At 42.3% G+C, this 13,315-nt stretch overlaps 1 protein-coding gene across 1 annotated transcript in view; it reads right to left on the bottom strand.

Annotated features, from left to right (window-relative positions):
* The window catches only part of ARHGAP35 (Rho GTPase activating protein 35), a 78,907-nt gene that overhangs the window by 35,587 nt on the left and 30,005 nt on the right, over nucleotides 1-13,315 (bottom strand). Inside the window, exon 2 of the mRNA XM_029619306.1 lies at nucleotides 6,895-10,787. Within this exon, the coding sequence (XP_029475166.1) occupies nucleotides 6,895-10,590 (3,696 nt within the window). The 5' untranslated portion in view covers nucleotides 10,591-10,787. The remainder of the gene's footprint in view (nucleotides 1-6,894; nucleotides 10,788-13,315) is intronic.

The raw sequence follows: 13,315 nt of genomic DNA, 5'->3' as shown, positions 1-13,315 counted from the left end.
AGATACTCTTTCAGACAATAGAAAAACTAGGTATCAACCATTTCACATTTACCCGTTCTAGTCCTCTCATGATTTTGTAGATTTCCATCATATCACCCCTCTGCCAATTCTTCTCCAAGCTGAACGGCCTTAACATCTCTAGTCTTTCCTCATAGGCGAGCCGTTCCATCCTCTATCATTTTGGTCACCCTTCTCTGTATCTTTTCCAGTGCATTTATATCTTTTTTTTTTAGATGTGGCGCCCAGTACTCACCATGGAGTGTTTCAGAGGCATTATGATAATCAGCGCAGTTGCTCACCTGTAACAGGTGTTTTCCCAGGATAGCAGAATGTTAGTCCTCACAGATGGGGTGACATCATCACATGGAGCTCGGCACAGAAAACTTTTGTCAAAGTTTCTAGAAGCTTTGACTAGCACAAGGAGCAGGCCCCTATCCGCACATCCACGGAGGTTCCCCTTCAGTCTCGTAGCATAGATAGAAGTACAAGCACAAAAAGAAAATAAACAGAAAAAAACCCAACTCTGCGGGGGTGTGGGTGGGTTTCCTGCAGTCTAACATCCTACTGTCCTAGGAGAATACCTGTTACAGGTGAGCGACTGCACTTCCTACTAGAACAAGCAGGATGATAGTCCTCACAGATGGGCGAATATCAAGCTCCAGGCTGCTCCCAGTTACAATCAAGATCAACAACTACCGAACAATGTACCAATGGGCATAACAAGAACTGCAGTGCTGTTGATCAGCAGATGGACAGCCTGGTCCAAGCAGGGGCCTCAGGCAGGAAGAGTTGGGTTTAAAGAGATTGCACAAGACAGATTGACCAAAGGTCTAAACAGTAGTGGGCAGTGAACGTATGCAGGGAACGCCACATCGCTGCCCACAAATGACGGGCACTGCCCGCAGGTGGGCTACCGACATCATGGCCCTTACAGAGTGAGCTTTGACTCAGCCTCCAAGCTGAAGGCCCACTTATGCATAGCAGAAGGCTTTACGGTCTGCCAGCCAGTAGGATAGAGTCTGCTTGCCCACCACCACTCCCAGCTTGTTGTTATCAAAGGAAACAAAGAGCCAAGTGGCTTGTCTGTAACCCGCTGTGTGTTCCAAATAGGACAGGGTCCTCGTGAAATCTAACTTATACAAAGCCCGCCTACATTTAAATATACTGAGGTGGGAATTCTAATATCACGTGATCTAATGGTGCAGGTAGATTCGATTTTTAGAGATGAAAGGGGAAGATTCCTTGTAGTGGCAGTCACTATTGATAATATGATATATGACTTGGTCAATGTGTACAATCCTAATACGCTTCAAAGAGATGCTTCAGCAGATTGATGAGATTCTATTAAAATTCCCAAGTGGTAAATTGATAATTGGGGGATATTTTAATATGGTACGTAATCCTAAAATGGATTGTTCCAAGGGGGGAGGACACTATTCTTCCCTGGATCGGAAAGCCCTCCAAGATTTTAGCACCAAATGGCAAGTGGTAGATATTTGGAGGGAGAGAAATCCCCAGGGTAGAGATTTCTCCTTTTACTCCAAAGCCCATGACACCTGTACCAGAATAGATTACTTTATCATTGACAAGTCACTCGTAAATGTCACCACAGACACAGGTATAGGGAGCATCACATGGTCAGACCATGTACCTGTTTGGTGGGCGTTCAAGAGCTCTGGGTTTGATAGTGGGCGACGATTCTGGAAACCGAATGACTCGCTGATTAAAGAAAAGGAGGTGGAATTGCAAATCAGGGTTGAAATTCGGGATTATCTAAAAATTAATGACATGGACGATACCACACCAGAGGTCATATGGGAATGCTTAAAAGCTGTGCTACGCGGGAAACTTATAGCACTGGCATCTTACAAAAAGAAAGAGAAAGCCTGAAAGACCCTTGTTCTGAGAGATCGGTTGGCTGAGTTAGAAAAAGCCCATAAACAGACTCCTACTAGGTGTCTCTTGAAGGAATTGGAGGATATCAGACACCAAATTCAAGTGTTGGAGGCTGAGGAGATGTCATAAGTTAGACTTAGCTCGACAAAATTATTATGAACATGGTAATAGGGCGGGGAAGCTTTTGGCTCATACATTGAAAGCTAGCCCAGATAACTAAGATTCAGGCAAATGACAGTGGTGGATGGGGAAGAGATTAGGGGCCAGTTCAACAAATTTTTTGCATTGCAACCTTGTACGCACGGGAAGAAAGCACCTCTGAGGACGATATAGCACGTTGCTTAGATGGGATACAACTTCCTTGTTTAGAACAATCATTGATAAAGTTCCTCATGAGAGGTTTCTAGGAAAAGTAACAAGTTATGGTATAGATGGTGATGTCCTTTTGTGGATTACAAACTGGCTAAAAGACAGGAAACAGAGAGTAGGATTAAATGGACAATTTTCTCAGTGGAAGGGAGTGGGCCAGTGGAGTGCCTCAGGGATCTGTATTGGGACCCTTACTTTTCAATATATTTATAAATGTTCTGGAAAGAAATAAGACAAGTGAGGAAATCAAATTTGCAGATGATACAAAATTGTTCAGAGTAGTTAAATCACAAGCAGATTGCGATAAATTGCAGGAAGATCTTGTGAGACTGGAAAATTGGGCATCGAAATGGCAGATGAAATTTAATGTGGATAAGTGCAAGGTGATGCATATAGGGAAAAATAACTCATGCTATAGTTACACAATCTCAAGTTCCATATTATGCGCTACCACCCAAGAAAGAGATCTAGGCATCATAGTGGATAACACACTGAAATAGTCAGTTCAGTGTGCTGTGGCAGTCAAAAAAGCAAACAGAATGTTGGGAATTATTAGGAAGGGAATGGTGAATAAAACAGAAAATGTCATAATGCCTCTGTATCCCTCCATGGTAAGACCCCACCTTGAATACTGATTACAATTCTGGTCACCACACCTCAAAAAAGATATAATTGCGATGGAGAAGGTACAAAGAAGGGCGACCAAAATGACAAGGGGAATGGAACAGCTCCCCTATGAAGAAAGACTAAAGAGGTTAGGATTGTTCAGCTTGGAGAAGAGACGACTGAGGGGGAATATGATAGAGGTGTTTAAAATCATGAAAGGTCTAGAACGGGTAGATATGAATCGGTTATTTAGACTTTCAGATAATAGAAAGACTAGGGGGCACTCCATGAAGTTAGCATGTGGCAGATTTAAAACTAATTGGAGAAAGTTCTTCTTCACTCAACGCACAATTAAACTCTGGAATTTGTTGCCAGAGGATGTGGTTAGTGCAGTTAGTGTAGCTGTGTTTAAAAAAGGATTGGAGAAGTTCTTGGAGAAGTCCATTACCTGCTATTAAGTTGACTTAGAAAATAGCCACTGCTATTACTAGCAATGGTAACATAAATAGACTTAGGTTTTGGGTACTTGCCAGGTTCTTATGGCCTGGATTGGCCACTGTTGGAAACAGGGTGCTGGGCTTGATGGACCCTTGGTCTGACTCAGTATGGCATGTTCTTATGAGGGGGTGGGTCAATTGATTTCTTCCGCAGAGGTCTTAGCGGCCATATCGGAACTAAAACCAGGAAAAGCCCCGGAATTGATGGCTATACCCCGCTCTTCTATAAAAAGTTCAAAGAAGAGATAGTGGCCCCTCTGGCTAATATGTTCAACAGCTTAGGATCTGGGGGTCAGTTAATCAAATCAGCAAACGTTGCTGGAATTACAATTCTACCTAAGCCGGGGAAAGACCCCATGCTATGTAGCTCATACAGGCCAATTTCTCTCATCAATATCGACCTGAAGCTACTGGCAAAGATTTTGGCCAATAGATTAAAGATAGTAATTCCACTCTTGATTCATGCTGATCAAGCTGCTTTTATGCCTGGCCGGATGGCTGGAGACAACATCCATAAGGTAGTAATTATTCATTATGCAAAACAGAAGGAGACTCCATCAGTGCTGTTTGGGGGAGATGCCGAAAAAACTTGACAGGGTACATTGTTCATTACTTGAAATAGTAAGGGCCAAAGTGGGTCTAGGGGGGAGATTTTTAGCATGTGTGCGGGAACTATATAGGGGTCCAGCTGCTTGCATAAAAGTTAATGGGGGTTATTCAGCCAATTCTGAGGTGCAGCGGCACACAAGGATGCCCCTTGTCTCCGTTGTTATTCACCTTATGTTTGGAACCCTTGTCAGAAAAAAATTCAGGGTTACGGGGGATATTCACGGCATTCAGATTGGAGACAGGACTTACAAGATAGCTCTGTATGCAGACGATGTATTGTTTACGTTAGCTACTCCCGAACTTTCTTTGCAAAGATTAGTGCCTGAGCTCGAGGTTTTTGGTACAATGTCGGGCTTTAAAATTAACAAAGAAAAATCAGAGCTCTTGCCCATTTATCTCTCCCAAAACATGATTTCTGATTTAAAAAGGACGTTGCCTTTTAAATGGGCAAATAAAACAGTCAAATATTTAGGAGTACAGATAGGCTCTTCCTATAAGGATTTATTTAATTTAAATTACCTCCCACTTTTTAAACATCTAGAGAGAGCTTATGGCCTGGAATAGGTTAATGCTATCCTGGCTGGGCAGGATTGCTGCCATAAAAATGACTTTTCTGCCTCGTCTGGCCTATTTCTTTCAGACTTTACCGTTTCTAGTTCCGGCACACTATCTGCGAGGCTTACAAACCAAAATTTTCTCCTTCATTTGGAAGAGAAAGCCTCCAAAGGTAGCACGAAACGTGCGGCTTCACAACTGAAGGCAGTTATAGATTTTCATAACCTGAAAGTGATTAAACACTGGGTGCATTTGGAAAATACCTGGACGGATCCCATCCAGATTAAGGACTTATTTTGGGGGCAGGGGAACTCCAGCCTAACCTGGATCACATTTCTCCATGTACGGCTACTACTTTAATCTTATAGAAGCAATGGAGGAAAGTCTTGCTGGGCGATCGCAAGTATATGTACTCTACTTCAATACAAAGATGTGAGGACTTTCCGGAAGGGAGAACAGGGATGGTATTTAAAAAAAAAAATGGGCAGGTCTGGGATTGCTTCATCTGGGCCAACTGTGGTGTGATCAGGGTATGGTACCCTTCAACACCATACAAGATAAATACAACTTGGGTACCTCTGACTATTATGCTTATGCTCAGTTACATCATTTCTTATACACAAAAGAGGTTAGAGCAGATATGCTGAAAGGGGAAACCCTATTTGAAGGGTATTGTGACGTTGCTCACTCAGTAAAAGGGGCTATTTCAAAAATATATATGTTGCTTAATCGGACAATACAACATAAGTCAAAGCACATAACAGCCTGGGAGAAAGATTTGGGTATAACTATCGGAGGGCGAGTGGGAAGTGTGTTATTCGATCAGCCGAAGCTCCATAGCTGCTCAAATGGTGGAAAATAGTTATAAACTTTTGTATAGATAGTATTTCACACCTTGCAAGCTACAAAAAATAGGAATCTGTAAGGATGGTTTATGTTGGCGACAATGTGGGCAGGAGGGAGATTTCTATCATATGTGGTGGACATGTCCTCATATTCGACGACTCTGGACTCAGACGGAAAAATGGCTCTCCAACTTGTTACAAGCAGCTATAACGCTACACCCGCAGGAGGCGCTACTGAATATTCCTGGGGATGTGGTATCCTGGACACAGTAACTCTTTATCCGGGCCGTAGCGCATGCGGTCCACGGGGAAATTGCAAAACACTGGAAAGAAACTCGAGCTCCACCATTCTCGGGAGTCTTGCAGCAATTAAAATGGATTTATTACATGGAATATCTTACCACCTTAAGAAGAGACAACTTGCAACAATTCCACAGAACGTGGACCATTTCTCATGACGGGGGAGGGATAGGAGAGGGAGGATTGCGGGGGTGGGGAGGAGGGGGATAAAAATTGACTTGCATTGCAACGGTTCTCCCTTTGTCTATGTTGGGGCATTGTTTTGTTATTTATGTTCCATTTCTGATATATTGCCATCGCAGCTGTGGCAACATGGCTCTGTGTTGTCATACTGACAAAATTTTTTGTACTATTCTGCAATAAAAACAGTTAATTACAAAAAAAAAAAAACCAGCTTGCACGCTACTGCGAGCAAAGGGCAGCATCTCTCTTGCAGGGTACTCAGCCATCTTATTTCCAACAGAAAGTACTGAAGAAGTTGGTGAAGGCACTATGCTACCAAATCTTTAGTGGCATATAGGTACCTAACATATCAAAAAGGAATGATCTCAGCCATTCTCTGGACAAAAACTGGGACATGAATAAATTCTATCACAAGGTTATACATCACCTGTGAAGTAGAAGGCTCTGATAGGAGATCAGATGAACAGTCCTCTTTGGAACCAGAATGCACATATCTAAAGCAGCACCCTAGGACTCAGCAGACTCTGAAATCATAACTGAAACAGTCTGGCAAGGCACCAACCCTAAAGCCATAACTAGACATCCTGATGGCTCTGTGAGTCACAGGGCCAATCAATACATTGAGAGAGCAGAACACGTATCTTCTACAGACAAAAAAGGATTGAGGGAGTTCCACATTACAGCAGCTAGGCAGAAGTCCTGTGCATGCCAGGTAAAGCCTTCTTGGCTTTTCCAGAGTTCTCTAGGAAATACTCCACACTGTCAAATGACATCACCCACTTGTGTGGCTGATTAATCCTACTTGTCCCCTGAGAATAGTTAACATACTGGGGCTCATTTTGAGTAATATCTTAAAATAGTTATCCTATTCTGCAACTGTTACAAAAAAAAATGTACCTTAGGAAAGCAGGGGAATTTTCAGTCTAATGTTCTTTAGTGTGAATCCTCAGAAATAGGCAGACAAGGGAACATTTTACAAGGTACAGCAAAGCTTCAGCAATCCCCTTATTATGTCCCCAACTATGTTGCCTTACCCTAGTTGTCCTCCTCAGGCTGCGCAGAATGTTCCTTCTCCTTGGATCCTCTCCATCGGCTTCGTACGGGATGACAGCGTTATCCCCTCTGTAGCTTTGTGAGCTCATATCCTCTTCCTTCTTCCTTATAAGACCCAGCTCGTCATCACTTCCGACGCTGAAACTGGTCCGGTAGCTGGCAAATCTCCCCAGTTTTGCAGATCTGGTCCGATACAACACAGGCTTGCTAACAATGGAAACCTTTCGGCCACGTTCCAGGGAGCTAGTGTCCATTTCACTGTCTGAACCATTCCCACTGCCATTGGACTGGGCTTTGTTGATGTTACGAATAGTAATAATTTTACCCTGGGTGCTGTCTTGCGGTACAGAATAGATATTTTCCTCCTCGCTCCTTGGTTTCACCACCGAATCCATAGGCTCTGCGTAGTCAGATGGATCAAATCCATCTGAGTGTGCCCAACTTACACATGAGAAGGACTTTCTCTGCCCATCCCTGTTTCCTGGTTCTAGGCATGTTAGATCTCCCTTTGTAATGTCAAAAGGAATAGGAGGCTTTGGTTTTACTGCTGGAGGTGTTTTGTTGTTCGGCTTGCTTTCAAAAGTATTCATGACAGAAATGAAAGACAGACTATCATTTCCCTCCAGTTCCATGGAAAGCTTTGAGTGATCTTTGGACAAAGCAGCCATGGATTGGTCCTCTCGGAAGAAGATGTGGTGTAGTGGTGCCTCAATGTCTTCTTCAGAGTCTTGAAGGTTTGAGTTGCAGAGGGGTGAGCCTGCACGTGGTGAATTGAATACTTCTTCTGTGGTGCTGCAGGCTTCAGCAGTGTTGTCATATATATGAGTGGCTTCTATAATATTTTTTTTCTCCACAACATCTTTGAAAAATGGATGAAATATATCAAGTCTGAGTTTAGACTGGCCACAAGGTATAACTGTAAACTTTCCATCAATCTCTTGAGCAATCTCCTCTCCCTCACTCAACTGTTCTTGTCGAATATCATTGTCTAGATTGCTTACCAAACCATCAGTAAGTGCCACCAGCTGGATGGGTATAATATCCTGCACTTCACAGAGAAAGGCACGGAGCATAGCCAAGGATGCCCTACGTTTGGCTGAATAAAAAACAATGTATCCATGGACTAATTGGCTTTTCCTAATGCTAAATGAAGAATGGTATGAGAGAATTGCGAGTTCAATGCGCTTTTTGTGTGTTCCTATCAGTAATTCAAGTATAACAGAGTTGCAGCTTCCAGACTGGGAAGGTTTACAGGTTGGGGACTGAAGGATAGGTAGAAGAATGTCATCTGTGTTGAACGGGTCGCTGCACATTAAGCACATAACAATCCGAAGATCACAATCCACCAGGTCTTTCATGCCAGGTGTGGAGCTTACAAGGTTCAAGTTACGCTTTGAGTCCAGCAGTCCTTTCAAAACTTGACTGATTTGCTTTTCATTAATGTTGCGCCCATAGCCGATGCCTGTAGAGGCAGGGTCAAGAAAGATGCACTGCAGTTTATTGGCAATCTGCTGACCTTGTTGTATTAAGCTGTGCGCTGTTTCACCACTTGTATCACCTCTCTTGTTAACCAATATTAACGTTAGTGGCAGGTGAGCTATATGATTGTCCCTTCTGCCCAGGCTCGATTCTCTACTCTTTTCAATGCTTTCCACAATGTAAGACAGAGACTCCTTAGAGTTGTAAAGGCACAAACATCCATGGGGTTGAAATGTTGGCGTTTGAAAAGCATTCACTGGAAGTCGTACATTGCCCTCGATTGGCCTCAAAGAAAGTTCATACATTTTACCATCAATCACATATTTGTCATCATTTGTGCAAAGTGCTCGGATCTCATTTGCCAACTCCCGTGCAAGTCCATCCTTGCCAAGAATCACCAAGTTGATCCGATCTACACTTGGGTCCAAAGGAACATTCTTCTGATTGCGATCAGATGGCCTGATGAATCGTGAACTAACCATACGTTCAATTTTAGTGTCTATGCAAACCGGGCTACTGGGGCAAGTTTCCTTTGTTGGGTAATAGACAAAATGAATGTGTTTTAGAATCAATGCATCTCGCTCTGCCTGTAGCTTTTGCAAAGCTTTGAATCTCTGTTCCTCACCAAGAACATCTTGAATAACACCCATTTTCTCCTTGCTTGGTTTGGCATCCAGCTCCAGCTCATAAAACAACTCTGAATATTCCAGCAGCAGTTCCTGGAACTCCTCTTTTGCCTTCTCTATGATTTCTTTTTGGTGCTTGCTATAGATCTCCATATACACACATTCTTCCAGCCATAGGTAAAATTCTTCATTCATAATAAAACTACGAGCTTCTTCCCAAGGTTTGCCAGGAGTTATGAAAGGGGATGTTTCTAGGTTTTCTTTAAAGGCCCTTCTCATTTCAGCCTTCTTTCTGTTATTTTTTAGTTTCTCCAAGTGGGTGCAATAAAGCTCTTCTGCTGGCTGCATCTGCATCAAGTCAAAGGGAATCCGCTCATCCTCCATATTGTCAATGTGACTGGTTGCATCCCATGGAGTCTCTTCCAGGACAATAAACCATTTGGGGAACTCTGGCTTGGTTTCTAGTAGTTTTACCACTCTCACCCAGTTCAAGTGATCTATTTCATCCAAGTTGGGTATAAGTGTGTCAAAGGCTGCAGGCAATACTGACAAATATGCCTTCCTTCTGCGATCTATGTGCTCCAGTTTGAGGCGATCCACATGCTGCAGGAACAATTTCTTGGCTTTCTGCGTCCCTTCCAGATAAATATAGTCCTGATATTCAGTAGAAGTTTGCATTCTTTGGCTGACATTTGGCCAAATTTCATTATGGTTTTTGACAATGCGGCTTATAAGCCATTCATACTTATCCTTTGCTGCAGCTATCTGTTGACTCTGTTGTTTCAGAGCTTCAAAATATGGGATGATTTTGGCCTTACCCCTACTCTTATCTATTAGTTGCACTAAGGTGCAGAAAGCCAAGTCCACATTCACATTGGATCTAGCTGATGTCTCCACCACCTGGAGGTTCTTTTTGCTTAAGGCAAAAGTGTGCGCATCCCTAATGTACCGTTCCACTCCTTCATCACACTTCATCAAAACTACCACTATGAGCTTTTTAGTTTTTGCTAGTTGATTGTAAAGGTTTGAAACAAACTTGAGCTGATCATCAAAGTTCCTGTTCATCCCCCTGCTCACATCTATGCAGAGAAGAAAACCATCTATCAGAAGCTTGCCATCTGGCATTTGCTTCTGTTCAAAGTCCTGCTCCAGCCCCAGCTGATCAGTGCAAAAGTACATAAGTTTCTCAGCAGATGCCAGCTTAGTTGAGGCTGCCCTTTTGATATAGGGTTGTAGGGCTGTGCTGCGATGAGGCTGAAAGGTCTGATCATCAATGAACTCAGTCTGTTCAACAAGGTGTATTTTACATTCCACACAATCCTCCAGAGAACGCCCAACTTCCCCCCAGTATAAAAAGTGATCATTGTTGACAACTCGCCCTCCAAAGTCACTGGTGCTGAGGACTGAAGTGTGATCCAGGTGGAAGTCATCTGCCTTAGGTCGTACAAACCGATTGCACAGACATGATTTCCCGATGCCACACTGTCCCTTTTCCTTCTCAGTTCCAGACAATCCCACCACGCTGATGTTGTAGGTGGGGATGCGGGCATCTTGCTTCCTTGCCATCATCATCGTTGTGCACTCATCCTGCCCAAATCAACTGCTGCCAAGATGATTCGCAATTCCAGTACCCCATGCACAGTTTTTAAACAAATGTTAGTAGCCCAGATAGACTACTATTGCCACCAAGTATGTTGTTCCCATGGTGATTGTTCCTGCAGCAGTGTGGTACTTTCTTGTCCTCATAATTGGTTAACCTCTGTTTTCCCCTATGAAAAAAAAAAAAGGTAAAATAAAATTAGTAATCTAATTATGAAACATAAGAAAAGAGCATATAATGCGAGCAGAAGCTTACATGTAAAAAACTGAACATGTTCAAATTTAAACCACCCATGTCTAGTTTTTCATGCATTTACTGTTCATATGACCCTTCCTTTTCTCAGCTAAGGACATAGGATTATGCAGCATACAAATACTTAAAAATAAATAAAGCTTTAAAAGACACCTCAGGTTTACACTTAGAATAAGCAGCTATGACTGCTCTGTTTGGTAATCAGAAAGACGAGCTGAATATGTACTAATTCTTTTTCACTCTCCCTTAAATAGGAAAAATGTGTTTATAGGTTTCATTTATTTAAAAAAAAAAAAAAAAATTACACTTTAGCACTCATGTACCATGACACTCAAATATAAGTACAAGTTCCAAAGCATCCAAAGATATTTGAAATTCAAAACTACCAGAACATATAAGCCAAATATATTATTGTATGGTATGAAACTGGCAAGGGATCTTCTTAGTGTTTGGGTACTTGCCAGGTTCTTGTGGCCTGGTTTGGCCTCTGTTGGAAACAGGATGCTGGGCTTGATGGACCCTTGGTCTGACCCAGCATGGCAATTTCTTATGGTCTAAGGATATCCACAGGCAATCGAATAGATTATACTACTTGCCACCAATAGTTCAATCATGCAATGCGATTGTCATCAGGACCTAGATGGACTGAAATATTGACAAGAAAGCAATACACCTCCATGCATCCTGACCCTAATATACCAGCTCATTTCTATGATGGGCTTTCATGCCATCGCTGGCGACATTCTGCTGAGTAAGTTCCGTTCTTCTTTGATAATAGCTTTAAACAATAGCCTTGCGCTCATTACTAGTTTCAGTTTAACATTTCTGTTTACTTAACGACATTTTACTGTTGAAGAAATTTTAAAGAAATACTTCAACACAGCCAACTTTAAAACTGGTTGACATGAAGATTTCCAAGGCAGGTGTAGCATTAACTGGGGGGGGGGAATCGACCATTTCAGATTAAGATTGTAAATCCTGCTCATTATCCAGGCAATAATGGTTGAATAGCATTTTCATGATCTTTGTTTCAAATCTGCAAATATGATTTGAAAAATAAAAACATACACCATGCCTTAAAAAGTACTAGACTTTTTAAAGCTCCCCAGATCATTTTTGGGATTGCAAACTGCAACTATACATCAGGGATGTATAATTCTCAGGTACCAAGGTACCAAGGCATCTAGAACCAGTTCAGGCTCAAGAATAGCACTGCTGTTTCAGCCAACCCAGGATGAGCCATTGCCATTACAGCCTTGACTGCACAGAAGCGAGGCTAGAGAGTGGAATAGAGGAGGAAGACAATTTTAATGCACATTTAAAAATAGACAAAATAAAATTAAACAGAAAATGAAAGTTGCAAATGAAAGAAAAACAAAGCAAAAAAAAAAATTCCAAAAATGAGAAAAGAAAAACAAAAAATAGATAAGGAGCAAAAATGAAAAAAAAACACCCCTAAAGAGGCAAAAATCCCAAGTAAAATAGCAAAATGAAACCCCCACAAAACAAAAAAACCCCCAAGTTCAACCAGAACTAGAACAGAGTAGCCCACTTTCTAAGGTGTTCATATGTGTAGATCCAAAAAAAATTTACCCTTGAATTGTCCCAAAAATCTGGTGTGGAAAAGAAACAAACAAAAAAAAATTAATGATCTTATAAGCCTTCTTTTCCTTCAGAAAGGAGGAAGAAACCAAGCAAAAAACAAAAATATAGTTCTTAGTCGACAAGCTGGGCTGAATTAGCCATGAAACATGGGTGTTGTCATCCGATGGCACCCAACAGACCCATCTGTCAGAGTTAAGTTTTACTAGTGAACATACGTGAGAGTTCCTGAGCCCTTCAAACAGCACTTTTCAGTGCTGGTTAAAGAAGAAAAAAAAATTAATATATCAAGATGTCCAGGTCCAAGAAGGCCATATCAGTGGCTTCAATGACTTCATCTGTGGCTGTAAGATGTTCATCACAGATGATCATGACATTTGCTACAAGTGTCTAGGACCTAATCAAGACTCTGCTAATTGTTATGGACTTTGGTTGTATATCTCCTAGATTCCAGTGGAACCGGGCTTGGAAGATGGTATAGCTCTGCAGGTCTGCAAAAAGCTGGAATCGTTCTCCTCAGAGTGGAGCCTTCTTAGTCAAGCAAAGGCTCCTTTGGTAGAGCTCCTCTAATTACAGCTCTGGTCTCCACATCTGCCATAGTTTTGGGGTCAAGCAAGACACAGAAGCACTGGGCGCACTCCCAAACCTCTCCTTGTCTTGGGCTCATTGGTGCCAAAGCACCATTCAACTCAGTCACTGCCAGCAGTGCAGGAACCACTGGCATTAATGCCAGACCCCAGTGGTATCAGCACAGAAGCTCTCAGTGCCGTAAGCACTGAAGCCCAGAGCGTAATTGACAACATCGAAGGCACCTGTGACCCTGCCTCCGGTGGGCAACAACAG

The sequence above is a fragment of the Rhinatrema bivittatum genome, chromosome 11 (assembly GCF_901001135.1).
Source record: "Rhinatrema bivittatum chromosome 11, aRhiBiv1.1, whole genome shotgun sequence".
In the NCBI taxonomy this organism is placed as follows: Eukaryota; Metazoa; Chordata; class Amphibia; order Gymnophiona; family Rhinatrematidae; genus Rhinatrema; species Rhinatrema bivittatum.
The sequence above is the reverse complement of the archived record's forward strand: the minus strand, read 5'-3'. Positions and strand labels throughout refer to the sequence as shown.